This window comes from Rhododendron vialii, chromosome 1a (assembly GCF_030253575.1).
Source record: "Rhododendron vialii isolate Sample 1 chromosome 1a, ASM3025357v1".
NCBI classification, from domain to species: Eukaryota; Viridiplantae; Streptophyta; class Magnoliopsida; order Ericales; family Ericaceae; genus Rhododendron; species Rhododendron vialii.
In genome coordinates this window covers 44,660,053-44,685,127 of record NC_080557.1, presented here as the reverse complement: position 1 = coordinate 44,685,127, position 25,075 = coordinate 44,660,053, and the positions used below count along the sequence as shown (strand labels likewise).

Below are 25,075 nucleotides of genomic sequence, written 5' to 3'. Positions count from 1 at the left end.
ACAGGGGAGATGATCATCCTTCAAATCCCTTTATATTTCCGGTCTCCTCCCTCCGTCCCTTCCTCGACACAGGACTTGTTTTCTCTCTCTACACACACACCGCTTCATATAAATTGAGACCACATCCCCCCCTCCTTTTCTCTTCCTTTTTCCTTTTGGTCTTGTCGTTTCACTGGCGGTGGTCGTGACTTGTGAGAGAAGAGAAATGACGGGGATTTCTAAAAGTGACGGAACCGTAACCCTTGACCTTCTCAAGGATAAAATGGCCGACTTTGCTAAGGAAAGGGACTGGGATCGCTTCCACAGCCCCAGAAACCTCCTCCTCGCCATGGTATGCTATAATCATCATCCCCATCCCCCCTCTCTCTCTCTCTCTCTCTCTCTCTCTCTCTCTCTCTCTCTGTATATACATACACTCATTTACGTATCTTCTTATGTAAATGTTGTTTCATTCACTTTTGTATCTCTAGTCTCTAGTTTAACAAAATGCTCTGTTAACCAGATTTTGGTAACACCCCATTTTCGAATACCTCATTCCATGAATAACAATCCGTGTGGGATTAGGGAAGATTGGCTTAATTATATATGTTTTTCCCAAATTATTCTTCTTTAGTACGAGTATTTGCCTTCATTTGCTCATTCTCCAATACCCAACTTGATTGGAATTCGTAAGAATAATTTCTTCTTTATTTTTTTTCCTTCTCGAAAACCCAAGTTAGGGTTTCTTGAAAGGTCTAATCTTGATCGAGACTCTGTACAAGTTGCTCTCTCTAGTCAAACCTCAGCCACAGTGGCTGGGCAGACACAGGCACGGCACTGCTTTCTGCTGTTATCCTCAGAATCAGGAGCAACCCACTTTATTTCTTTTGGGTATTGCTTTTTCCTGTCATACCCTTAAAAAGAATGAAATCACATCAAAACAGTATTGGCATTTATGGCATGTTTGTTCATCGAGCCCTGCCATGGGTGACCATGTTACTGTCATATTTAAGAGCATTTGTTGTATATCACAAATTTTTAAAGAAAATTGATTTTCGCGCTCCACTTTTTATTGATGGTCCTCGTGGAGCAAAAAAATCAAAATTCCTTTTTAATTTTGTTCTTATTTAATTTTTTTTATTTTTTAATTTTACATCAAATTTTTATGTAATAAGTTAGTCTTGACTAGAAGATTCGAAAAAATAAAAAATAATGACTTTTACATAATTATATGTTGAAAAATATTCAAAGAAAAACTCAAAAAGTCAAATATAATTTTTAAATTTTTCTTGGATATTTTAAAAAATATTTGTGTAAAGTATATGGTATTGTTCATTTTCCATTTTAACTTTATTTTATTTTTGTTTTCCAATTTTTATCATATTCTTCTCTTCAATCATTAATCTATTTCTTCAATTATTACTTTCATTTATCTCTCTATCTCTTCCTACTTATTATCCTATTTCTCTCTTTACCTACTACCAAAACTAAAATACTCAAAAATAGAAACTAAACAAAGTCACTTTTCTGATTCTTCTCGTCGAGACAAATTAACAATACATAAAACTAACAAATGTAAAACAAATTGAATAAGGATAAAACTAGAAAGTTGGGGTCTACAATTTTTTGGTTAGCAAAAACGGGTTTAAACTCGGAAAATAAAGATACGATTACCAAACGGCCCCTAATCCTTTTTGGGAGCTTTGATTGCGCCAAATTAGACATGACATTGTTTTACAGATTATGTGCTATCTTATTTTCGGGTTTTTTACGCGTAACAGTAAACAATCCATGTTATTTCAGCTTCTAATTCTATGAACAAAGATGATATGGACATAAATAGAAGTGTACAAACCGTATACAAACATGTTTGAAACCGTACGATGCACTTGAATCTCACATTGTAGATGTAAAAGTCCACACGTCGGGCAATGTCTGCTCTTCGCGCGTACAAAATATGAAATATTTGGAGCACAAAAAAGGATACACAACTAGATTGCTCATTTTTGTGGGACTCTATATGCATCCTTGTTTATCATCAAATATGCTTCTACTCATTTCCATGTCCATTTCATGAGATTTGGTCTCTGGTTGATGATATGATGATGCAGGTTGGAGAAGTAGGGGAGGTGTCTGAGATATTTCAGTGGAAAGGGGAGGTGCCAAAGGGGCTGCCGGATTGGAAAGAAGAAGAGAAAGTGCATCTGGGGGAAGAGCTGTCAGACGTCTTGCTCTACCTTGTCAGGCTCTCTGACATTTGTGGCATTGATCTTGGCCGAGCTGCCCTCAGAAAAATTGAGCTCAATGCCCTTAAATACCCGGTTAGCCATAGCCAGCCCAAAGGCTCCGAAACTGTTTGATCTTTTCTGGTGTCCAGTGTCTGAAACCCCAACCTCTATGTACTGGCTATTTTGTTTGACCAGCTTTTGCTTTTGGATGAGAAGATAGGTCTTGCAAAAGAAAAAATTCTACACAGCTGTAAAACAAGACTCCATCTTGAGTCGCTGATGCATGTGGTGATTCATGTGCATCAAACGGCTTCAGACTCAGTTGTGTTTTGAAATTGTGTTAGTAGCATTGCTAATTTTGTAGGATGTTTCGATTGTTGCGTTGAATCTCAAGTATGGATGGTGTTTGTGATATATGTCAGAGAAATTTTGTTACTTTCTTTGGCAGATTGAGCAAATTATCTCTTTGACAGATATGTGAGATTGGTAATGATATCATGGAATATTCCCATTTATAAACAGTTCACTCCGTAACTTCAATTTTTAGTCTGAATTTATGTACCCAGTAAATTTCTCTTACATTGTCATCCAACTGTAATTTGCTATTCTTCCAATTCAAAATTGAAAAATGGTTAATTTGAGAGGATAGTTGTTTTAACTTGTACGAGTCACATTTTTTTTTGACTTACAAGTGTATCACAGTCTTAACTCTTTGACATGTTTCCTTTGTTCCAGCTTTTTTCTCTCTTTACGGAAAAAGGTGGGGTGGATTGAACAAACTTAGCGAACCCCGATCAATTGGGGAACCTACCCGACTAAGAATGTTTCGCTACTATGCGGGGTGCTTGGTAGCATCTCTGGTTCTCCCTGCCGGGGATTGAATATGATTTGTCATCACGTCGCGGGCTCCGTCACCATTCGGTCCCAAGTATCGAACTCAAGACCGGTGAAAAATGAGGGACCTTTTGTGTTAGCTGCTCCAACCCCTTGAACTACCACTTCGGTGTTTTTTCTTTTGTCCAGCTGTTGCTACTTTTTGTGTCCTGCCATGGCTAAAAATTAAGAACTCCACCATTGGGCCAAATCCATGCCAACGCCAAAATTTGGCATAAAAAATCGCAAAATCCTCTCTATCTATCATGTGCCAAATTCACAGCCAAATTGTGGCAATGCCATTTTTAGTGTCAAAATTTGTCCTCCACTTTGGCAATCGCCAGATCCGACATCATCCAAGCCGTTGTAGATACATCGAAAAATGAGACAAGTTTAATCCAAACAGTCATATGGTTTCATAACATGCATAAAAAATAAAGCAGACATTCAAAAGGCCGGCACGAAATGCCTATATAGACCGACTATGTAAAAAATAACAAGACGACATTTAAAGATTTAAGGTCTTCTTTTCCTAATAAAAGAAAGCTTACAATTACAATTTGAGTGACAAGTATTCAATGGAACAACAATGCTACAAGCATATAACCACACACACTCATAAAGGAGGTGGGCCCCACACACACTGCGCACCTTCAGTATGTGTGGGGCCCACCTCCCTTTTGTGAATGTGTGTATAGGTGTTTGTGTATGGTTATAAAATTATTGTTCCATAGAAAACTGTGCACAGGGATTCAATATCAGGGCACAATGATATATCCATTCATTTAGGTTTCAAAAAATGAAAAAGGGTGAAAAAAAAAAGGGTTTCATAAATGGTTATGCTTTATGTATTCAATTCTTTGGACCCCATTTGTTTTGGTATTTTGGATTTGGATTTGTAGGTAATAAGTGTAGAGAGAAATAGAATAATGATTGAAAATAAAGGTAATAATTGGAGAGATATAGAGAGAAAAATGATTAGAGAGAAATAGGATAATAATTAGAATCCAAAACCTTTAAACGAACGAGGTCAAGTTTGTCTTGTGACAGCCATTGCTATGATAACAATCTATGTGGCTCCGTTCCAGAAACCTTCTTAAAAAATAAGCAACTTATTTCACATTTTTAAATTCAAAAATAATGTAAATAAAAAATATTTTTTTAATTTTTTTTGCATCGTATAAATAAGATCCATATTGCATATTTTTAGATTTCAATAAGCCCATAATTTTTGAGCTTGAAATTGCCTTCTTAAAAAATAAGGACTTTTTCTTCGTTCCGAAATGGAGCCTTAGTGAGTTCCTCTCTCGATCTACCCTCTTCGAGTCAATAAATTTTCTCTTTACCGAGAAAAAAAAAAAAAAAAAAACAATCTATGCAGATGCCCTGATGCTATTCTAAGATTTCAAAATTGTAATTTTGAAAGAAATCTTCACCCCTTTTCGGGGTGGGTGGGTATTGCTTGATTTACACTTGATAATATATATATATATTTTTGAAGTGACTTGAATTATTTATTTACTCCTTTTTTTTTTAATGGAAAACTATTTATTTTACTCTTTGTGTTGTTTGTCTCTTGTTCCCCATTCAATATGCCGACACTCTGACTCTGTCTCTGTCTCAGCTCTGGTGGGCATGAAAGAAAATAGAAAAAGAGGGAAAAGAACTCTTACATCACTGCATCAATAGAATAGATAAAGGGTATGCTTGGACTAACTCCAGTAGGTGGTTTTTTTGATCTTTTTAATCATTTGTAAAGTGTGCCCTAAGTTTGAGACAACTTGTTTGGAATATGTTCTGGGCAAATATAAAACTATATTAGCCACATGACCAAGAGAAAAGGAAAGAGAAAAAGATTCCGCGAGAAATCTATGAAAAAAAAAAAAATAGTGAATGAATAAGCGAGACAATAATCGTTTAAGTAGAGAAGATGTTAGAAGGTACAAAATCAATGGTGTTGTAGCTGCTGCGATTGCTTCAATGGGTGCTGGAAACTAAAAGCATACAATAGGGCTCGATACATATATCCTAACAAGGACAATGCTTATTACTTCCTCTCTTTGACAATACGATTATCACTTTGCCCTGACGAGGCATTCGGGTCAAACAACTCAAACCAATCTTCTAATAGGAATTCAACCCGACCTTCGTCACAATTAGCTAGGGTTGTGAATTTGTGATTGTAGTTTCCAGCTCGTGGTCGCTAGTTAAAACTCATTTTGAGATCGATTCTCTTATCTTATACTAAACAAAATAAGTTTGAACATCATTTTACATCAAACCAAATTAGTGCTTGACTTGTTCGACTTATGATAGTTACAAAATTCAAGCTAAGCGACTAGTTTGGTCAGTGAGTGGCTCGATTAAAGCCCATTCGAGATTAGTTCATATCATAACAAGTCAAGCTCAAACATTTAGTAGCCCAAATTGGTTGGAAGGAAACAAAACGGGCATTTGGGTCAAACCAAACTTCTAAACAAGAACTCAAACCGGTCTCTGCAATTAGCCCAACATGTTAGAATATTTTCTATCTATATGGTTAATGGAAGTGCCCACTTCCATTATAGATTTAGTGGTGGTTTCGAGAAGCTCCGGGCTTCCGCATTTCTATTATTGTACTAGCTTAATTAGTTTCTTTGATGGAATGAAAATAGGTGATCTTAAAGAGATAAATGGTCCATAATTTAGTATCTATATTATAAACAGGACGGGTATCTTACAGAATATTTTTTCTCAACAGTTCAGATTTATCCCTGTCCAACATTTATCTACCCATACAAACAAATCCGACGGTCCAGATTTGTTTTCATCCTTCCTTCTACAACATGGCAGTTTGGTAAATATCGGAAACTTCAAGACCAAAAAAGGAGCTCATTTGAATTGAAATATCCTAATCAATCATGGCAATCTAATATTATAAAAATTTGAAGTTTGAAATATTGGAAAGGAACACAATCAAATCAATTGATTCCAAACGGCAATCAAAGCTTATTTTATTCCCAAAATAGTTACAAAATAGTTAACAATTCAAATTTTGGGTTTTAGTCACAAAGTTATGAGGTTTATATTAGGAAGTATGCTCTCAATTGGACGGATATGATTTATTGAAAATTCGATCCGATGGTTATAAAGGGTGTTGAATTTGTATAGATAGACAAAAATCGCTCTATCTATGTTATTTTCTTTCCGTATATGACTATAGGGAAATCAATGTAAAAGGAAACAAATTAAAAGCAAATATTGAATTGAATGCGAGAAAAACAACTTTAGACAAAAATCAATTATTGAGTTGATTTAAATTCAAAAAGATAATCAAGTTTTTTAAGAAAGCAACCTAAAAGCAATCAATTGAAAGAATTTATCATTCACGACGTTAGGAGGTTTATATTAGGAAGCATGCTCTCAATTGGATGGATATGATCTATTGAAAATTCGATCCGATGGTTGTAAAGGGCGTTGGGTTTGTATGGATAAATAAAAACCGCTCTGTTTGAATTGAATGTAAGAAAAACAATTTTAGACATAAATCAATTATTGAGTTGATTTAAATTCAAAAAGATAATCAAGTTTTTTAAGGAAACAACCTAAAAGCAATCAATTTAAAAAATTTACCAGTCACAAAGTTAGGAGGTTCATATTAGGAAGCATGCTTTCAATTGGACAGATATGATCTATTAAAAATTTGATCCGATGATTGTAGAGATTGTTGAGTTTGTATGAATAAAAAAAATATTTGATCCGAAATTTGAATTGTTAACTATTTGTAACTATTTTGGGAATAAAATAAGCTTTGATTGCCGTTTGGAATCAATTGATTTGATTGTGTTCCTTTCTAATATTTCAAACTTCAAATTTTTGTAATATTAGATTACCATGATTGATTAGGATATTTCAATTCAAATGAGCTCCTTTTTTGGTCTTGAAGTTTTCGATATTTACCAAACTGCCATGTTGTAGAAGGAATGATGAAAACAAATCTGGACCGTCGGATTTGTTTGTATGGGTAGATAAATGTTGGACAGGGATAAATCTGAACCGTTGAGAAAGAATATTCTGTAAGATACCCGTTCTGTTTTATAATATAAATTTTCAATTTCAGCTATAGTTCCTAATTATTTTTGATAAACTCTTTTTTACTTTATATGGTAGCAGAAAGGAGGTGATGATTGTGTTTTTTGAGGGAGCCCTCAAAGTTAGTGTTTAATTGTGTTTCTGAACAATTTTTTTCTAAACAAAAGTCAAATGACTCACTACGCACCCCGGTTGAAATTAGTGTTTTTGCACCAACTTTTAGATTTAATATGCACGTATCTAGAGATAAAAGGTGGTGGTGAAGGTCATACTGTTGGCTATCCTTTTCCGAATGACTCACATTCTATCTTCTTCTTCTTCTTCTTCTTTTTATATTGTTGGCTACCATTCTCTTTGTTTTTTTATTGTTGGTAGCTGTTAAGTGCTACATCAATTATGGTGGCTTCGAATTTTAGGGGGATGGCCCCCTCTATGTACTGAATTCATTAGTCTTAACTGACATTGAATACGTTTTGATCGACTTAGTTAATGTTTGTGATTGGAATAGCAGCTTCGAAACGGTTTTGATTCCTAAGTAATATTTTTTATTAAAAGTAGGTAATTTTATTGTTGATAGTGCTAGAAACTTTTATATTAGGTTAATGCCTTTTAATTAATAAGCGCTTTCAATTATAGACTCATTTGTTGAGAACGTGTTGCATCATGCCTTCAGGCAGGGGCACAATCTCTAGGGATTGGAAAATTGTTTGTTTTTTATTTGCTCATTCAAGTTAAATATGTCAATGAATATGCTTGGGTTGTTATTTTCCGCATAGTTGGATTTGTTGGGCAGTGATTGATATATTGCACGTGGGTTCAAAATTTATTTGCGTGTACTGATCGTTCGTGCCGTGCCTTCAGGCACAGACATACACTAGTTTATATATAACCTATGAGATCCATCAATCAAGGCGATCAAGTCATGCATAGGTTTAGAAGACTCCTAAATTTAGGGTGTGTGAATTGGTGTTCTGCTTAAATAGCTAGAGGTTAACACGGTTTTATTTTCGTTTCGTATACCTTTACGTGTATTATTTAGGAAAATATTTTTTGCGCTCCACTTGTAACGTGAGGCTAATAACTTCATGAAAAAGTGAAGCGCCATTAATAAAAAATGAATCACTAATATCAAAAAATCTATTATTTATCCTATACAACAAACAAACAGTAATCGTACTAGATTCACAAGAAGGTTACAGCCACTCCTCAGGTGCGAAAGCGGGAGAGCAAACCACGCCCACAATGCTTTCACTAGCGAGGCGACTCCACCACAGGTCGAACCCCTGCCTCCACCAAGCCGCCGCCCATCAAATCCGCCACGCGAGGACCGACGCCGCCGCCTCGTCTTCTCCCAGCCGGAGGCGGCGCCCTAGGTTGGGGTTGGGGGCGGCGCTGAAGAAGGCGGACGATAAGTCGGAGTGGTGGGTGGTGGACGGCGAGATGCACGAGATCGGAGAGAACGTGCCTCTGAGGGAGAGGTTTGTTATTCCACGAGATAATATCCCCAACCGGCGAAGGAAGCAGCTCCGGGAGCAGTTCATGCGCCGTACTCGTCTCGTTATCAAAGAATCGGTTTGTACTCCTTTTTTGAATCTCTCCTAGGGTTTCTATTCTTCATTCGTTGCTAATGTTTAGTTGCTGAGAAATGGGTGGGGCTCAAAGGTAATTTGCGGTGAATTGACATGGAATGCTTTACGTTCAATTGCTGCAAAAATATTAGATGTTTGAATGGAAATTGGCTAGTGGGAGATGGAGTAGAGGTAGAAGACATGTCTTGTGTAATTTAGGGTTGCAAACGAACCGAGTTGTTTCCCAAGAGCTCATTATGGGTTCGGCTTGTTAGTAGTAAACGAGTCGAGCTCGAGTTGGAGTCAGTTGTAACTCTGGTCGATTATAAAGCTCAGCTCGTTTGTTGAGGCCCGGATCGTTTCTAGAGGCTCGTGAAGTTAACAAACCCAGCTCAAGCTCGATTTTTTCGGCTCGAGCTAGACTAGTTTAAACAAGCCAAGCCCGAACACGTTAAACCTTGGCTCGGATCGTTTTTTTTTTTTGCCAAAATTGTATACATTAGTCGGGGTTAGTGGGGTGTTAGAGTTAGCACAGGGCCAGAGGCTATTCATAGCCCTGGCTCCAAAAGCCCCGTCCCTCCCACTTGGGGGGGGGGGGGGGGGGGGGGGGGATGAGAAACCAACTTCAATAGAAGTGGTTCTCATGGCTTGGATCATTTGAAGCCCCAGTTATTAACAACAATAATCCACACACAAACACTTACATGAGCCCTGATGTACTAAGTTTTGCTTACATGACCAGAGCTTCAAAGTAAAAATACTTACTTTTGTTCTGTATTTGGAATTGTAATTTGTTAGTGCCTTGATGTACTAAGTTTTGCTTACATACCTTGAAGGAGCATGAACCCTGGTGCAAAAGGTACATGGAACTATATCAGGAGCTTAGGGAGAATTGGGAGAGGCTTTATTGGAATGAGGGTTATTCTAAGAAACTAGCTCAGGATCATGCTAACTATGACTCTGCTGAAGATGATGATCAAGATTTTTCCCCATATCGGACAGTGTACTTCTTTTCTCTCTATTTCTGGCTCGTGAACCCAATTTGCTTCTTAGCCCATTCATTATATCCACCTCTATGCCTGATGCATTAAATAATTCCTTCTTTCACTTCCATTTTCTGGCCTTATTGGATTTCATTTACTCTTAAGTCTTAAGTGATAAAGGTTTGTTTGATGAAGAGACATTTTACCCGGTCTTTTGCCTATTTCAGGAGAAGGCGACCGTATGCTGAGCAAACGAAGGTACTGATGCAAATGTCCTGTGAGATTTGCCATTGTCTATATCATCACGCCCTTAGGTTTGGTATTGCAAAATTGTTTTTCCCTGCCCTGCATGGAAATGAGGTGTCTGAACAGATTTTTCAGCCTCGCACTGGAATTCAAAATGGTTTCAATCTCTATTTTTCCAAGTCTGTACCACTGAAACCTTGAATTTCTGATACTAACAGGTGCTGGGAAATGCTTTCCTGGATTTGTTATGTTTCAATCTTGTGTATTACACAAACATTCTTGCATACGCCATACAGCATCTGCTGATGTATTCTTTTTTCCTCATGTTCTTTTTGTTTCAGTTGCAATGCGTTGTTACTTGCAACTTTTTTTCCAGACACTATTTAGTTCATGGTGAAATATTATTTTTGAACAGCTAGTTCATGGTGAAGTATTGGACCTGCAGCATATGTCAATGAAATCTTCATTTAATTCATGATTCAGTACACTCATAATAATATTGATGTGACTTCACTGAACGCAGGAACAAGGTATGGGAAGAAATATGCAAGATGATACCTGGGAAAAGGTTAACCAGATCCGAGATAAGTTTGAATATGACAGAGAGAAAAGAATGAGAGAAAGAGGTAGGTTTAGTTAGTTTTAATTGTTCATTTGTTTTATTCAGTTACTACTTTGTTCGATTGTTGAGTGATTTGAGCTCATGGGGGGCCATCATTAGGAATTTGTTTGTTCGATAGTGAGAGTCTTCTGGCAAGTTCAGCTACATAAATGAACGTGACTTAAGCCATGTGCCAAATATGGTAGCATTAAGTTATAGTTTCCCTTTCTCCATACCTTCAACTTCTGTATTTGCAGATGAAAGGCTCAATTTTCTTGAAATCAATTGCTTGTTGCAAAGGTTGTGCAAAACTGTTTTCATCCTTCATGTTGCCATCCCCAAATAGTTCATTTTGTTGAGTTGCTTTCTGCAAGGCTGAAAACATGAAAAGAGTTTTAGGTACGGTTTTGCTAATAGTGCTAGAGAATAGGTTTTACGCACACCACCCTTTGCGAAACTCTCTTCGTTGACTGCTACATCTCGATTTCCTGTAAATTCTGCCAGAAGTTAGGTTTATGATGTCCATCCCACTTTGCAAACAAGGTATTTTAGCCACATAACGTTGGGAGGATGGACGTAGCGAGTTGGGCATGAGTTCCTTTAAGCATAGTGAACTGGCTTCAACAGGATTGACTAAACCAAGTTGAGCTGAGCTGCTGTGTTTTTTTTGTTGTCAAATGTTGGATGGAGTGTAATTCTCACTAGTATGTTCTTGTTTTGCAGCTTTTGCGCCTATGGACAGAGGAACAGGTTTTGTATTGGATGATTCGGTATCCAACAACCGACCATTTGACGCTCGGAGATACTTCCCACAATCAGAAAGAGGCTGATGAACGTGTGCCAAAATGTTTAGCATGAGAACTGATAGGTTTTCTAATTGTACATTCTCATGTAACTTTATAGAGGAGATGAGATCTGCAGGAAGAACACTTTTGAGGATTTTTTTGGAATTTTGTGTATTGGAATTTTCTGCTCTCTGCTTGCCTAAATGCTTATGAATACGTTCATCAAATATCATATTGATCACTTTCCCCTATTTCTAGTGTCCACATAAACCTTCCTTCGTGTGCGTTTGATGGGACGACTTGTAACAGGGGGTAGATTTTGAGGATGGAATGCTCGTGTTCTCAAGTACTTCGTGTCAGGCTTTGCAACGCTTCGTAGTTTAGTCAAATGTCTTAACAAACACAATTGGACTATCGGTTCTATCATTGAACCGATCTCCGTAGATCCCATTCCTGTTACCTTCTGTTGTTTGGTGCTGAAAATTTTGAGAACCAATTGCTTCATATGCTAATAGTACTATGTACAATTTATTTACTGGAGAAATCCTTACTTTTTACACCCTAATCCTTCTGATTCCCAGTTAACTAGTCACAGAGCTAGAATGAAAAATCAAACAGCAAAAGAACATCGACATAACCTATCAATATAAACCATCGGTTGCCGTGACTTGAGAGGAATTCAAGGCTAAACTATGACGTTCTTCCTTGTTCAAAGCAGCAGTTCCGAATCGGGATAGCTGATGGCCAAGCTGCTGCATGTCTGTGTCCGTGGAGATGATTCTTCGAGCATTCCACTTGTGTTCTAATAACTGATGCGACGATTTCTGAGCTGTGCTGATCCGGTGCAGGTGGCACCTGAATGATCCGACATGGGTAGTTGGAGCGCATATGCATCTACTTTTGGACGCCGGATTCGGTTTGTTTCCTATCGCATTCTTGTTCTTCAATACATTCTGCATTGCTTTAGCTATTGCTGCTTCCTGATTTGACATCCCATTCCTCTTCTTAGGCCTGTATGCATCAGTAAGATATATGAAATGGGTACATATTCATCACATTCACAGGTAGGGGTAGTAAAGATTTCTTGGTCTACATAACTGACTTTTCATATTCGAAACCTAGATTCATCCCTGGACGGAGAAATAAAATCGAACTAAGTTCTGAAACTGGTCTTTTTTTTTCAGAAGTGTATATGCCCTGTGCTCATGAAAAGGGCCATGTAGTCACACTCAAGAAACAGATGGGGGCATAACAAAAGACACAGAGAAACAAGAAAATATTAGCGAAAAAGAAAGATAAGTCTACCGACGCGTATCTTACGTGACACTATAGTGTTTGCGTTCAAAATTCTGACGAACAAGGGAGAAACACATACCCTCTTCGTCTCAAATTGCTCAACCTTTTCTGGGTAATCGTGCTTTTTGCACGAATAAATCTACCAATGCATTAGCATGAATTTTTTTTCCAATTTTTTTTACACCGCCTTGAGAAGAAAAAATCGGTGTAAAACATTTTCAATGCGATTACCCAAAAGGTTGAGCGATTTAGGACGGAGCAGGGAGTATGGAAATCGAAGAACATACAAGCGGTTCGGGGATGCCTCGAGTGTTTGTGACTCCGACGGCATTCTTGTTGATGAGAGAGAAGTAGCCAAAGACAGAAAAAGAAAATCCGTAGATGGATATATATATGTAGATTAGATCTATCCAGAGAGTAGTGGAAGGGTAGAAGAAGATCAAGACGTTGTTAGTATTTGAGTTCAATGGGTGCGAGCTAATAGGATCCTAACTGACTACGTAACTGATTTGGATTAGTGTTTAGATAAAAGAGCATTAGGATAAGAACCAAAGAAAGATTTGGCCTAATTTTACTGCTACTAATTTTTCTTTTCGATCCTAAGGATTACTACTACGAATTTGATAAAGCAATGTTTGGCCTAACTTTATTATTGTTTTTTTTCGTCTTTATTCAAAAAAATAATTTTGCGTCAAATTTTTGTATGTTATTAATTTGTGTCAATGAGAGAAATCGAGAATTTTAAAAAACAAACAAAAATTAAAAATGTGCAGAAAAGAAGAAAATAATCCAAAAAATCTACTCCAGCTGTTTTGGATTTTGTCTATAGTGAATTCTATTAAGAGGTAAAATTCTCATGATACTTCTTCCGTCAAGAGGAACTGGTAATTCAAAAAAAAAAATAATCTAAAAGAATTATTCCAACTACCTTGGAATTGTCTTAGGACTCTTCACTCGCCATTTACGGGCAAAGCTTCAAGGTGTGACTAGTCGCCTTGATTATTTATCGCTTACTGCTTGGGTTCTATTCTTTACACTTTTTATAACTCATAGCATGCGGACCTTAGTTTTGGAGTCGACATAATTGTGGTGAGGTTTTCTGCAAATCGCTATATTTTGTCGAGAGCAATACATCTACTCCTTGACCTAGTATCATTTTTCGCATTTCCATAACTCAACCCAATGCAAATAAACTTTAGAGTGTAATAAATAGGAGTAGAATTCAGTTATCCAAATTAACTGTAGAGTGTATAGTATAGTAAATAGAAGTAGAATTCAGTAATTTCCATAACTCAACCCAATGCTCACGAATAATCATTTGTTTATCCTCTCGTCGAAGTTTTGAACTGGACGGAACAATCCAAATCTAAACCATACATGATTGTAATAAATGGTTCGAATTTGCTCAAAGTTTGCTCTCACGGGTAACAGTTTCTGAGCATTTATTGTAGCAATAGACCATTTATCGCAATAATAGACGTTTCAAGTTTGGACTGTCACGTCCAGTCCAAACTACGTACCGGAGAGGATCCGATAATCTCATCAATGGGTGACGGAGCAAATATAAAACAGAATAACCAATTATGAAAAGGAACCCACTTGATAATTTTACTTGGCTTAAGCTCAAATTCCAACTGTATTTTCAGTACATACAACAGAGCTAGCAGAGAGGTCCAAAACAGAAGAACAATCTCTTTGGCAAGAGGATCAAAAAAAAAAAAATCTCTTTGGCAAGAAGAGTACCCTACAAGGCTATAACCATTAACCTTTCTTTTGATCGGTCCCTTTAGCCATTACTACTACATCAAATGGAAGTTTCATCTTCTCAGGCCAACAATCTCTTTTGGCACACAAAAAAGGTACTGTAATTATTAGTACCCCCCACACACAGACACAGGCATGATAAAAGGTTTTCCTCATTGTCCCTTTTTCCATATTACTATAAGCTCTGCTCTACCCATCCATGCAGATTCAAGAATCACAGCTCGGTTGCAGGCAGCTGGAAAAGAAACCACATCCTCTCTTCTGGAAGAAAAATAAACACTAGTTAAATTCAATAATAACATGAAAATAGTTTTAAAGGATAATGGGATTCTATGGATGGATGGGCCCATTGAACCACAATCACATGATTCAAATTTTTGTATCTCCAGTGCCGGCAGGCAGGGCCCGTAGTGGCCGAGTATAGTACAGTATATACTATGCGGGAATATTTGGAATTGTGCAGAAACCCGAGTAGACCGAGCGCATCCCGCTTTGTCCGCCCCTTTCCGGTGGGGCCTGCGGTGGACAAGTAGTGATGCTACTGCTAATCCATGCTTCAATTAAACCTTTTCCTGTTCATTTTTTTTTGCTTTTTTCTCTCCCTTTATTTCACCACGGTTTTGCTAGTACAATGTCTATGAATGTGATTGCAGTAATATAGGTGCCGGACAGGTAGAGCAGTGTCCAAGACACATTTTGTTTCAATGTCCAAGATAGCCAAGATAGGAGTACTAAAGAAAATTAGTAACTTATAATGAGAATATTAGTTGTTCCTCTACGTATACATTAATCTTTTTTCTCAAAAATTATGAGCTTTTCGTAAATTAATATGATGACGGAAATATAAAATTCGGCGTCTAATGTATAAAGGTTGTTTTCAAAAATAAAAGCTTATAGGCTTTCTACAATTGAGAAAAGAGTCAATAGATGTTTTGGGCTTGACCTTATGAGTGTTCTCTTTGTCAGCAACTTTTCAATCTCAAATTTGGATCTCGAATTCTTAAGCACAGGATTGTTCGTAGTTTTATTTAAGAATATAATGCCATCAAATTTTTGCTCTTTTAATCTTTATAACAATTTCAAGAATTAATAAAGTTTCTCCTGCCGTTTGAAAAAAACAATAGAGAAAAGACAAAAAGGACATTCACAAATCAAGTCAACAAAATCTATTGTACTCCTATTACTGTTTTTTTCTTGGTCAGAGTACTCCTATTACTGTGGTGAAATAGTTAAGAGGTACTGCAGTACTTTCGAAACAAAGGTTAATACAGTAAAACAAAAAAAAGTGTGCATTGGGGACTTTTTTGAAATACTCGAATTTTGGAGGGCCGTTAGAGGAGTTCTGAAAAACTTGAAGGAGGAATGCGGTGGAGAGAGAACTCACTCTTTTGGATTTAGCACGGAGGAGCTCCGGCGAGATCCGGTAGAGATCTTCGTCCACCGGTTTCGGAGCTTTTCTCGGCGGCGGCCCAACCGGACTCGGTGGTTCCTTCACATCACATGCCGCCCACTCCTCCTTTTCCGCCTCTTTCACATGTGGGTAACCTGCTTTTTCCTACAAGGAAAGGGAAAGAAAAGAAAACAGAGTTTTGCTTTTAAATAAACAGAGAAATTGCTTCCAATTTCCAAAAATGTCAAAAAGCAATGCTGTGACAAAACGTGTAGCATGTGACGTGTCACCAAAATATTCGTAGAATTTGATCTACGACACGACAAGCGCGAGCATATTCTACCCGTATATACTTCACGTAGTACTCAAAATGTGATAGTACAAATTTGTGCTCTGCATAATGTTATCAAAAAATTTACAAACACAATTTTAAAAGACAACTGTTCGGACCCATATTTATCGAATGGCTCTAGACAAAGTTGTGTCTAGCGACTCTAGCATTGTGTTTTAAATTTGTGTCGGTAGCTTTGCTCTAGTATTATCGAATGTCAAATGTGGTTTTTGTTTTGGGAGGCCATACCCTTCGACGAGGAACAACGATCATGGCCGGAGTAACCACGTCGTTCTCGTACAAGTCGCCGGCGACATACAAATCACGATCTAGTTCCGGGTAACTGTAGTGAACCAACCCGGGTTGCCTCGCCGAGTCAAAACACTGAGTAAAAGGGAGGTCATGATCATCAGCGCAATCCCAGCTGCCGAAAGCCGGCACATGGCTTCTCCAATAGTCCTGCACACAGAGGCAGAGTCAGAAACAACACATATAGATGTGAAATTCAACCAATGTAGTTGTTTGAAATAAGAATTATACGCTTAAAACAAACATGGAAATTTGGAGAGAGAGAGAGAGAGAGAGAGAGAGAGTTGGCTTACATCCATGGTGGTCTGAACAGATTTGGAGCTAGTTTAGAGAGATTTGACCCGATCTTAAAGAGTTGGAAAAATGGGTGTTCTTTGTTGCTCCTTTCCGGTGTGTAAGCGTGGTTAGTTATAAATGCTGAAGGATGGAAAGATAGGAGGGTGTGAAAAAAGTGTCTTTGTTGCTTTATTTTTGGGTGTAGCGTGTAGATGGTTTTAAAATGGCAGAGCGAGGACGAAGTTTCAAGAATTAGTCCGGTTGATTGATAAGTTTGTTATCTAAATAATTGATTACGGTTTAATTTTTGGAATTAGCTCGTCATAAATTAATTTTTGGTGAATTCTTTAATCCTGACGTAGATGATCTATCTTTAATCAAATCGGAGAAGTAATTAGTTGAGGTGTAAGCTGATCTCGGCATCCATGATCGTGGAAAAAAGAGAGAGAACAGGTATGATAGGATCCAAAGAGAGATATTCTTAAAAATTAAGGAGAAAAAGCGAAGGGATTAGGCTTGGCAACCCAGAGAGACAGTAAAAGTTTTCACGGTCGCAAACACGAAAGTGACAAAGTAAGATTAATAAAGTTTTTTTTTGCTCGGCAAGATTAATAAAGTTTCACGGTCGCAAACACAAAAGTGACAAAGGTGGGAGAGAGGGGAAGGGAGAGATAGGGTTTGCTTTAATTTGCTTTTTTTTTTTTTACTTTGTTTAGTTCTTCTTTTAACATCCTTCCCTTTTTGTTTAAAATCAGGGGAGCTAGTCAAGTGTTTTGGGCCTTCTGGCCATGTTTGTCGATGATTACTGCATTTCCCAATGAGTTTTCAAGCAATGAACTGGAGTTGGGGCTCTGTTTCTGTGGCAGATTGGTACTGCACTCACGCGTCCCCTCTCAAAAAAAGTTCATTGGGAGCTCCGGGACCGTACCGCTGCGTAAAGCCTCAAGTTTCCTTAGCATTTACTCCTATAATTTTTTGGCATTCAACACTGAATATTAAAATTGGTATACTACTTAAGAATCGAGATGAAACTGAACCATTAGTTATAGAGATAAACGGTTCAAATCGCGCACTAAACAAGACAGCGTAGCTGCGCAGTGAGTGTCTCGCTCCTGCTTTTTAGTAGGCCTCAATGACCCGAGTCACCCAACACGCGGGGGGCGCTGGGAGTGAGCTTTGTGCTCTGTGCCAATGCATAGCCAAGTATGGTATGGCCCAAAGCTGAAAAAGTGAAGAAACAGGAGTGTATTAAAAACGGGGTGAAAGAGAAGTCAGTTAGGACACTGGCCAGAGGTCACCAGTCACACAGTTAACATTGCCGCCTTTAGTGGTAGTACTGTGTTTTGTACTCGAGTATGTAGGCCCCGTTCGGGAAATAAGTTCATATTTTTTTAAAACAGAAACACTACACTCACCGATCGGGAGGGTCGGTGACCGGCCACCGACCCCGTGTGGGGTCCACTTTGGGCCCCGCACGAATGATCCGAACCGCTCAATAATTTAAAAAAAAAAAGCTGAGTCGGCCGTGTGAGAAATAAGCTCAATCCGATGTGTGTACGTGCTCGATCCGAGCCGTTCCAAAATCAGATGATCCGAGCTGTTCAAAAACAAAAGTTTGCAACGAGCACGTACACACATCGGATTGAGCTTATTTCTCACGAGGCCCACTTGATTTTTTTTTTAAAATTATTGAGCGGCTCGGATCATTCGTGCGGGGCCTGGAGTGGACTCCACACGAGGTCGGTGACTGTAGCACTGCTGTTTTTAAAAAGCAATTTCAAATTTACAAAGAGTAATAGACTTATGAAAATCTACAAAATATGAAATATGAATATTGTTTGAGATCTTTTATCGGTGCAAAAAAAATTTAAAAAATATTTTTTATTTGTATTATTTTTGAATTTGAAAATGTGTAATAAGTACATATTTTTAAAGAAGGTTTTCTAGAACGAGACATAAATCCAGCAAAGATTTCGTATGTGAATCACAGGGCAAATTGCAAATCGGGGTTCTATATTGTATGGGTGTAGTGCGCGATCTCAATTATCCATGGTCGATATGAATAGTTAGAATCCCCTACTACAACAATATGATTTTGAAATTTTTTCTCTCCGTTTCAAAATAAGTGACTTTTTTGGGACTCCATGTCATTTTAAAATGTTTATATCTTTCAATTTATGAAGTTTTATGTGATTTTGAAAATTTCGTTTAATAGAACAAATTAAAATTTATCAAACAATATCTATATTGCATATTTTTTAGCACTCATATTAAAAGATATAAATAGTTAAAAATGACACGTTTTTCCAAAAAAGTCACTCATTTTAGAACCGGAAGGAGTACGATATTTTACTTAGTTGAGGTGTCCGTACACCTGAATTATAAGTAAAACAAAAAAATCCCACTCCCCTTTGTTAACTGCAATTTGACCTACTACTGTTTCCTTGATTTGTCATTTCAGTGTACCACTAAGTGAAGGCCTTGCTTTCCAAATAATGAGAGATACTTATCGCTCTTTATAGAGTTGAACGATGCCAGCCGTTCATTTCAGTATTGGACGGCACATATTAAAAATAATTTATTTGTGCAAATAAATTATCCATTTACGCAAATATATTATTTTTAATCCGGATCATCCAAAATACTTTTGAACGACTGAGATTGGACTCTTTCTAGATAGGTAGTAGTTCTTTGATTTGTCACTTTAGTGAACCACTTAGTGAAGGCATTGCTTCCCAAATAACGAGAGATTATTCATTTATGGCGGCTCTTTACAGAGTTAAACGATGTCAGTTGTTCGTTTCGACATTGGACGGCACAGATTAAAAATAATCTATTCGCGCGAATAGATAAAATAGCTAACGCCGTCCCTATTGTTTGTTAAAATGGAGGACATCATTGGTATTTCACCCCAAACACTACAACAAAATGAATAAAATAGCCTTAAAACAACTCTTCCCTAATCCTCTCATTGCCGTAACCCTCTCATCGCTACCGCAATCTCTCTCATCCTCCTCCCTAATCCTAACTCTCATCCACGAGTCCACCACCACACCACCCGATTCCCCCGCCGAGTTCCTCACCACCATCACCCCCACGCCACCCTATAGCCATATGCTTCACCTCCATCAATAACTCCTTCTCCCTAGACCTAAATCACAAGTAAAAAAATAGCCCTGAAACAAAAACAAATAGGATACTAGTTGGCGAAATCCTTCATGCGAGAGCTCAAAGCCGGCGGCGACGGCCCAATCAACCTGTTCGAAACGACGTTGTCCTCGTCGAGCAAAAACCCCTGCGGATTCCTCACCACGTGTACTATGCATATTAAAACCCAGACCGCCACACCAATCAACAAAACATTACCTTTCCGACGATCCACAACATTGCGTAGTTGGTGGCGAAGTACTTGGCGTTTTGACGGAGGCGAGGGAGGGAGGCAAGGGCGTCGACTGTGGCGGCAGAGAGGAATTTAGGTAAGGGGCGGTGGCGAGAGAAGGAGGTGGAGAGATTTGGGATTGATTGGGACATGGCGTCACTGCTAGGAAGGAGAAGCACTACGGCTGTGTAAATATATTGCTAGGAAGTTAATTAGAATGAAGCTGTGCTTGGAAGATGGGGAAACAAATGGGAAACAAGAGGCACACATTTCAAAATATTTTCTGCAAATGTCACTGCTGGAGATGGGGATGGTGGTGTAGCGTTAGGAAGGTTTGGGGTTTGAAGAAGATGTTGATGCAAATGTCACTGCCGGAGATGGGGATGGTGGTGTAGCGTTAGGAAGGTTTGGGGTTTGAAGAAGATGTTGATATGTGAAATATCAAAAATGCCCTCCTTTTGATGGAAAGACTAAACAACGTTATTATGGGTTGGAACCAAATTGACACATATTTTAAACGTTGGAGACGAAATTGGATAAATATTTAGATTGTGGACGAAATTGACCACTTGCTAATACTTTGGAAACCAAAAAGGTTAAAAAGTTTGTGGTTTTGTTTTGAAGGCCATACCCTTCGAATGATCATGGCCGGGGGTAACCGCATCATTCTTGTACAAGTCGCCGGTGACGTACAAACGTGATCTAATTCGAAGGAACGATAGCGAACCAACCAACCCTGGTTGCCTCGCCGAGTCAAAACACTGAGTGAAAGGGAGGTCATGATCATTGGTGCAATCCCAGCTGCTGAAAGCCGGCACATGGCTTCTCCAATAGTCCTACACACAGAGGCAAAGACAGAAACAACACATAAATACGAAATTCAACAAATTTAGTACTCCTAGTTGTTTGAAATAAGAATTAAGCTTAAAATTAAGGAAAATGGAAATTTGGAGAGGTAGTGAGAGAGAACGACTTGGCTTACCATGGTCTAAACAGATTTGGAACTAGTTTAGAGAGCTTTGACCCGATCTTAAAGAGTTGGAAAAATGGGTGTCCTTTGTTGCTCCTTTCCAGTATGTAGGCGTAGCTAGTTATATAGTAAAAGCCAAAGGATGGAAAGATAGGATAGGAGGGTTCTGGAATGTACGTTTTTTATTTATTTATCCGGTTCTGGAATGTTCGTTGCTTTCTAAAATGGGTGTAGCGTGTAGAAAAAGGGCAGGGAGAGAGAGAGAGAGAGAGAGAGAGAGAGTATAGTCTAAAGATTAGTCCGGCTGATTGTTAAAAATTATGAAATTTCACTTAATCGAGATGCGCGTAAATTGATATATCAAAAAAGAATTCCAATTATCAATCAACTGCAAAGTATTATAATCTCTACTAGTTTGACCTTCTCTCTTACTGCGTGTTACAAGTTTTAGTTATAATATAGTTGATGTTGTCAATGAATTTAGGAAGTGCGAAAATCACTCTCATTTGTTTTCTTTCTTTCTTTTTTTCGATAGGCAAAATCATTCTCATTTGTTACGCACTGCAATTTCTCTTTCTAGACCGGTATAAAATTCTTTTGATTTGTAATTTCAATACCCACATTTCATTACCACTTAGGGAAGGCATTGCTACCCAATATTCTCTTAGTCATTTGCTCCTCACAGCATATACATTTTCCCATCTCCAACGTTTTATATCTTCCACTTCCATAAACTAATTAAATGGGCCCGTCTTCGTTCAATGGACTCTAAATTATGGGAAAATGAAGGCCCATGACATATTTTGATTATTAATACCCGTTAAGGATATGGTGAAAACATTTGTTAATGCTGAAAATGTCCTTAGTAGGTGTTAATTATCAAAACACGTCATTGGCCGTCATTTTCCCCGAAATTATTCATCCCATAGGCCCATTCTAGAGCAACTAATTTCTTATTAGGCCCATGGGTCTTCCAATGGGCCAGTTGGCCTTCCAACAAAGCGTTTTTAATGGTCCAAATTTGTTAAAAGTATCATAGCCAAATTTGCAAATCCAGACCATCGATGGTAGAGATGGACAACTCAGATTTCGTACTGCACGTATAGTGTTCCCCCAGCAGTACAGGGTCACCGTGTTGTTCTCGGTGTTAGTTAGTTGTTTTGCATCGTTCTGTCTTATTCTCTTTGTGGTAATTAAAGAACAACAAAAATAATAATTAGGAAAAACCTCTCAAACAATTACTAATTAATTTGGTTACTCGAACAAGTACACAAATTATAAAGAAAACATCACAAAATACAAATAACGTTTTTCCAAATCAAACCGGTACAGATAACTCGCCATGCAAAACCCAGAACATGGCTTAAAATTACACAAAGATAGACAATTAATAAAAAGCAGCACATAAAAATAAAACTCCATAGTTTTTAGTCACTCCTCCCACCATAATATAGTAGGCTCTGACGTAGCAACCACTCAAAACCCTAGAATTCTTTCATCACAATAATGCCTCACTCAGCAGACACAACAAGAATCAGCCCTTTCTTCTTCGACCTCAATCGAGCATTATAAGAGATCTTAATCATCGTCCTCGTCCTCGTCTTCCTCTTCGCCAAATTCATGTGTCGTTCCCCCCGAGCCGGCTTCAAAAGAAGTATCGGGTGCAGCTTCTTCCTCAATGATCGGCCAGGATTCTGCAGGCTTCTCTTCTTCGTCTTCCAATGGTTGTTTTTCTTTTTCTTCGTCCAACACTGGGATTTCCTTTGGTTGGGTGGTTTCGGATTCGGTCGGTGGAGTACTGATGGTGTCTTGATCGGTTGGCGAGAGTTTGGTTTCTTCAATTGTTGGAGACATCTCACCTGATTCTTTGGTTACTTCATCCACCTACACACATTCGAGATCTCTCTATGTTATGCTAAATTCTTATAAAATAAAATAAAAAAGACAAACAAGAAGAAGGCTAAAGACTCTCCACCATGTATCCAAACCGACTTTCACAAACGGGGGCGGCTTTACTAGGTATTGTAGGGGTTCAAATGAATTCCCTGAGCTAAAAAAATGTATTGAAATTTTGTTTTGTATATAAAATTTAATTTGTAATTCTTCGCTATTGTCACGACTGGGTTATTCACATATACGTAGTCAAAGTACATGAATATCCACTTAAATTTACAAGTAAGTAGATAAGTAAGCTCAACAAAATAAAATAAAATAGGTCCATTAAATTTTTAACTTGATAATAATTTTTTTGTTTTACATAGAGTTTTGCATTAGAAATTTTTTTTACAGAATTCTGTCACCGTTGAACTGAAATATTGGAGCAGCCCCTATTCGCAAAAGTCGTTTTTTACACCAACAAATGAACTTGCTCTTATTAGCAAATTCAAAAGAACTGAGGAGGGAGTTTCTTTCTTTTTAACATGTAGTCGTAAATGATATGACTAGACTAATAAGCAGCATGCATGATGAAAGCCCAAACATGTTGTGGCAGTAAAAAAATAGATTCGTTTTCTTCTAAATTAGGCTTCATAGAGAGAGAGAGAGAGAGAGAGAGAGAGAGAGAGAGAGAGAGAACCTTGAGGGAAGCCATGAAGAAGTTGATGTAGAATCAGAGAAAAAGCACAGAAAGGTTGGTGAGAGAGGGAGGGGGGGTTTGAAAGTCGGAAACAAAGAAAACTAGTTGGACATGAAGTGAGGAAGATGTTGAGGCCTATTTATAAGGCTAAGGGGAGCAATCAGGTGAGAGCTACCCTCAGCTCCCATGGTTTACCATCTCTATCCCTTCACTTTATGCTCTAACGCCATCATAACTCAAGATTCTGATACCTAATAATTGAGTTCCATTTAATTTTTCTCACTTTTTTATTTCAAAAAAGACCAAAGATTCTACTATATTTGACCCTTTAACTTATATTAATCTTGGAAAAAATTAGTGACCACACTACTTCATTCTTGGAAAACAGATTCAAATCTAGATCATCATATTGGCCAAAAGAAAAGGCCAACAAAACGAATAAAGCTAGGGAACCTAACGGGTTTGGTCAAGTGCGTATGAGAAAGTAAATAAAAGGTTTAATTGCCCCTCCTGAGCTCGCAAGTTTGAATCCCATAAAGGCCAAAAACATTTCGAACCTTAGGACCAATAGAGATTTGCCCGGCTATTAACGTCAAGCCCCTGATCTAAAGTGCGTAGTACGTTGAGGTGCGCGCGAACTGAATACTGATCCCGGCCAGTTATAGAAAAACAAAACGAATAAAGGAGGAGGGAAGCAAAGCAACGGTAACCATCCAAAATATAGCTTTAATGACTTGGTAAGAATCAATGCCATTCCACTTGTCAAACGATAATTGGGCAGATTTCACATAGAAACCTAATGTTGTGGGACAGGGACCATGGATGGTTTGTCAAATTAAGAAGAAAGGTAGCGTAGATATGGTGCCTTTTATTTTCGAAGAACATCTTTAAAGTGAGCTGGTTCTCTCTCTCTCTCTCTCTCTGACAGGATGCTTATGCTTTTGAAATCTCTCTCTCTTTCTTTCTTTTTTAACTTTCAAAATAAAAAATAAAAAATGATGCTTTAAAGAAAGTGAATCTCTATCGCACCATTGGGGGCAAGTGGGCAAGATGTTGGGAAATATACAGTCATATTACCATAGGTTAATGATTTCTTTCGATTCCCTTTTAAAGGAGTCACGAAATCGAATAACGAGATAGATCAGGGTTAGTCGAGGTCGCAATTTGGCGCAGACACCGGCCCTGAAGTGTTCGAGAAATAATTAAAAAACAACAAGATCAAATGTGTTTAAACTTTATAATGAAATGTGTGTCAAGACAATATTAAGTTTGAATGACTCTAGTCTCCACGTCGTTTCGAAACGTTTGGAGTCTTTATGTAGCTTTATACAGGAAATTCAAAAATCAACAATTTAGACGAATGAAACGCAGCCTTTGGAGTTTGGGCAGTTGCAATCCAAGGATGGAGGGATACAAGAAGATTAGTAAAAAATATATATATGTATGTTAAA

General features: G+C 37.9%; 5 protein-coding genes across 7 annotated transcripts in view; 2 read left to right on the top strand and 3 right to left on the bottom strand.

Moving 5' to 3' along the window:
• Positions 1-2,726, top strand: LOC131319646 (uncharacterized). Its single transcript, XM_058350011.1, has 2 exons — positions 1-331; positions 2,091-2,726. The coding sequence occupies exons 1-2, from the start codon at positions 206-208 to the stop codon at positions 2,337-2,339; spliced, it is 375 nt and encodes a 124-aa protein (XP_058205994.1). The 5' UTR covers positions 1-205; the 3' UTR covers positions 2,340-2,726.
• A 5,590-nt stretch (positions 2,727-8,316) lies between these two features.
• On the top strand, positions 8,317-11,582 carry LOC131319579 (uncharacterized). Its single transcript, XM_058349917.1, has 5 exons — positions 8,317-8,723; positions 9,556-9,722; positions 9,930-9,960; positions 10,472-10,574; positions 11,273-11,582. The coding sequence occupies exons 1-5, from the start codon at positions 8,394-8,396 to the stop codon at positions 11,377-11,379; spliced, it is 738 nt and encodes a 245-aa protein (XP_058205900.1). The 5' UTR covers positions 8,317-8,393; the 3' UTR covers positions 11,380-11,582.
• Positions 11,583-11,840: 258 nt separating this feature from the next.
• Positions 11,841-13,106, bottom strand: LOC131319639 (uncharacterized). The gene is made up of 2 exons (XM_058350001.1): positions 12,918-13,106; positions 11,841-12,345 (listed from the first exon to the last, which is right to left on the bottom strand). Exons 1-2 carry the CDS (start codon positions 12,959-12,961, stop codon positions 11,976-11,978), a joined length of 414 nt encoding a protein of 137 aa, XP_058205984.1. The 5' UTR covers positions 12,962-13,106; the 3' UTR covers positions 11,841-11,975.
• A 1,108-nt stretch (positions 13,107-14,214) lies between these two features.
• Positions 14,215-16,974, bottom strand: LOC131319622 (uncharacterized). Of its 2 annotated transcripts, none has more exons than XM_058349990.1 (4): positions 16,718-16,974; positions 16,365-16,574; positions 15,779-15,949; positions 14,215-14,655 (listed from the first exon to the last, which is right to left on the bottom strand). In XM_058349990.1, the coding sequence occupies exons 1-4, from the start codon at positions 16,721-16,723 to the stop codon at positions 14,602-14,604; spliced, it is 441 nt and encodes a 146-aa protein (XP_058205973.1). In that variant the 5' UTR covers positions 16,724-16,974; the 3' UTR covers positions 14,215-14,601. The 2 variants fall into 2 exon arrangements, with proteins under 2 accessions (XP_058205973.1, XP_058205965.1); XM_058349982.1 differs by having other exon boundaries at positions 16,709-16,898.
• A 5,353-nt stretch (positions 16,975-22,327) lies between these two features.
• LOC131319661 (uncharacterized) overlaps positions 22,328-25,075 on the bottom strand; it is a 53,742-nt gene continuing 50,994 nt past the window's right edge. The window contains exons 2-3 of one of the 2 annotated variants that reach the window (XM_058350043.1): positions 23,625-23,697; positions 22,328-22,933 (exon numbers count right to left, since the gene is read on the bottom strand). In XM_058350043.1, the coding sequence (XP_058206026.1) occupies positions 22,628-22,933; positions 23,625-23,639 (321 nt within the window). In that variant the 5' untranslated portion in view covers positions 23,640-23,697 and the 3' untranslated portion in view covers positions 22,328-22,627. Of the gene's footprint in view, positions 22,934-23,624; positions 24,222-25,075 lie in introns of those variants that run through there. The other variant, XM_058350036.1, reaches the window with a different exon arrangement.

What these genes read in the sequence shown, in the direction of transcription:
- LOC131319646 (XM_058350011.1), top strand. Translation starts at nt 206, where the DNA reads ATGACGGGGATTTCTAAAAGTGACGGAACCGTAACCCTTGACCTTCTC. An exon ending in GAAACCTCCTCCTCGCCATG is followed by an intron (nt 332 to 2,090) that starts GTATGCTATAAT and finishes ATGATGATGCAG; the next exon opens with GTTGGAGAAGTAGGGGAGGT.
- LOC131319579 (XM_058349917.1), top strand. Translation starts at nt 8,394, where the DNA reads ATGCTTTCACTAGCGAGGCGACTCCACCACAGGTCGAACCCCTGCCTC. An exon ending in CGTATGCTGAGCAAACGAAG is followed by an intron (nt 9,961 to 10,471) that starts GTACTGATGCAA and finishes CACTGAACGCAG; the next exon opens with GAACAAGGTATGGGAAGAAA. An exon ending in GAAAAGAATGAGAGAAAGAG is followed by an intron (nt 10,575 to 11,272) that starts GTAGGTTTAGTT and finishes CTTGTTTTGCAG; the next exon opens with CTTTTGCGCCTATGGACAGA.
- LOC131319639 (XM_058350001.1), bottom strand. Translation starts at nt 12,961, where the DNA reads ATGCCGTCGGAGTCACAAACACTCGAGGCATCCCCGAACCGCTT. An exon ending in GAGGCATCCCCGAACCGCTT is followed by an intron (nt 12,346 to 12,917) that starts GTATGTTCTTCG and finishes TGATGCATACAG; the next exon opens with GCCTAAGAAGAGGAATGGGA.
- LOC131319622 (XM_058349982.1), bottom strand. An exon ending in TCGTTGTTCCTCGTCGAAGG is followed by an intron (nt 15,950 to 16,364) that starts GTATGGCCTCCC and finishes CTTTCCTTGTAG; the next exon opens with GAAAAAGCAGGTTACCCACA. An exon ending in TCCGTGCTAAATCCAAAAGA is followed by an intron (nt 14,656 to 15,778) that starts GTGAGTTCTCTC and finishes TTTTTCTTCCAG; the next exon opens with AAGAGAGGATGTGGTTTCTT.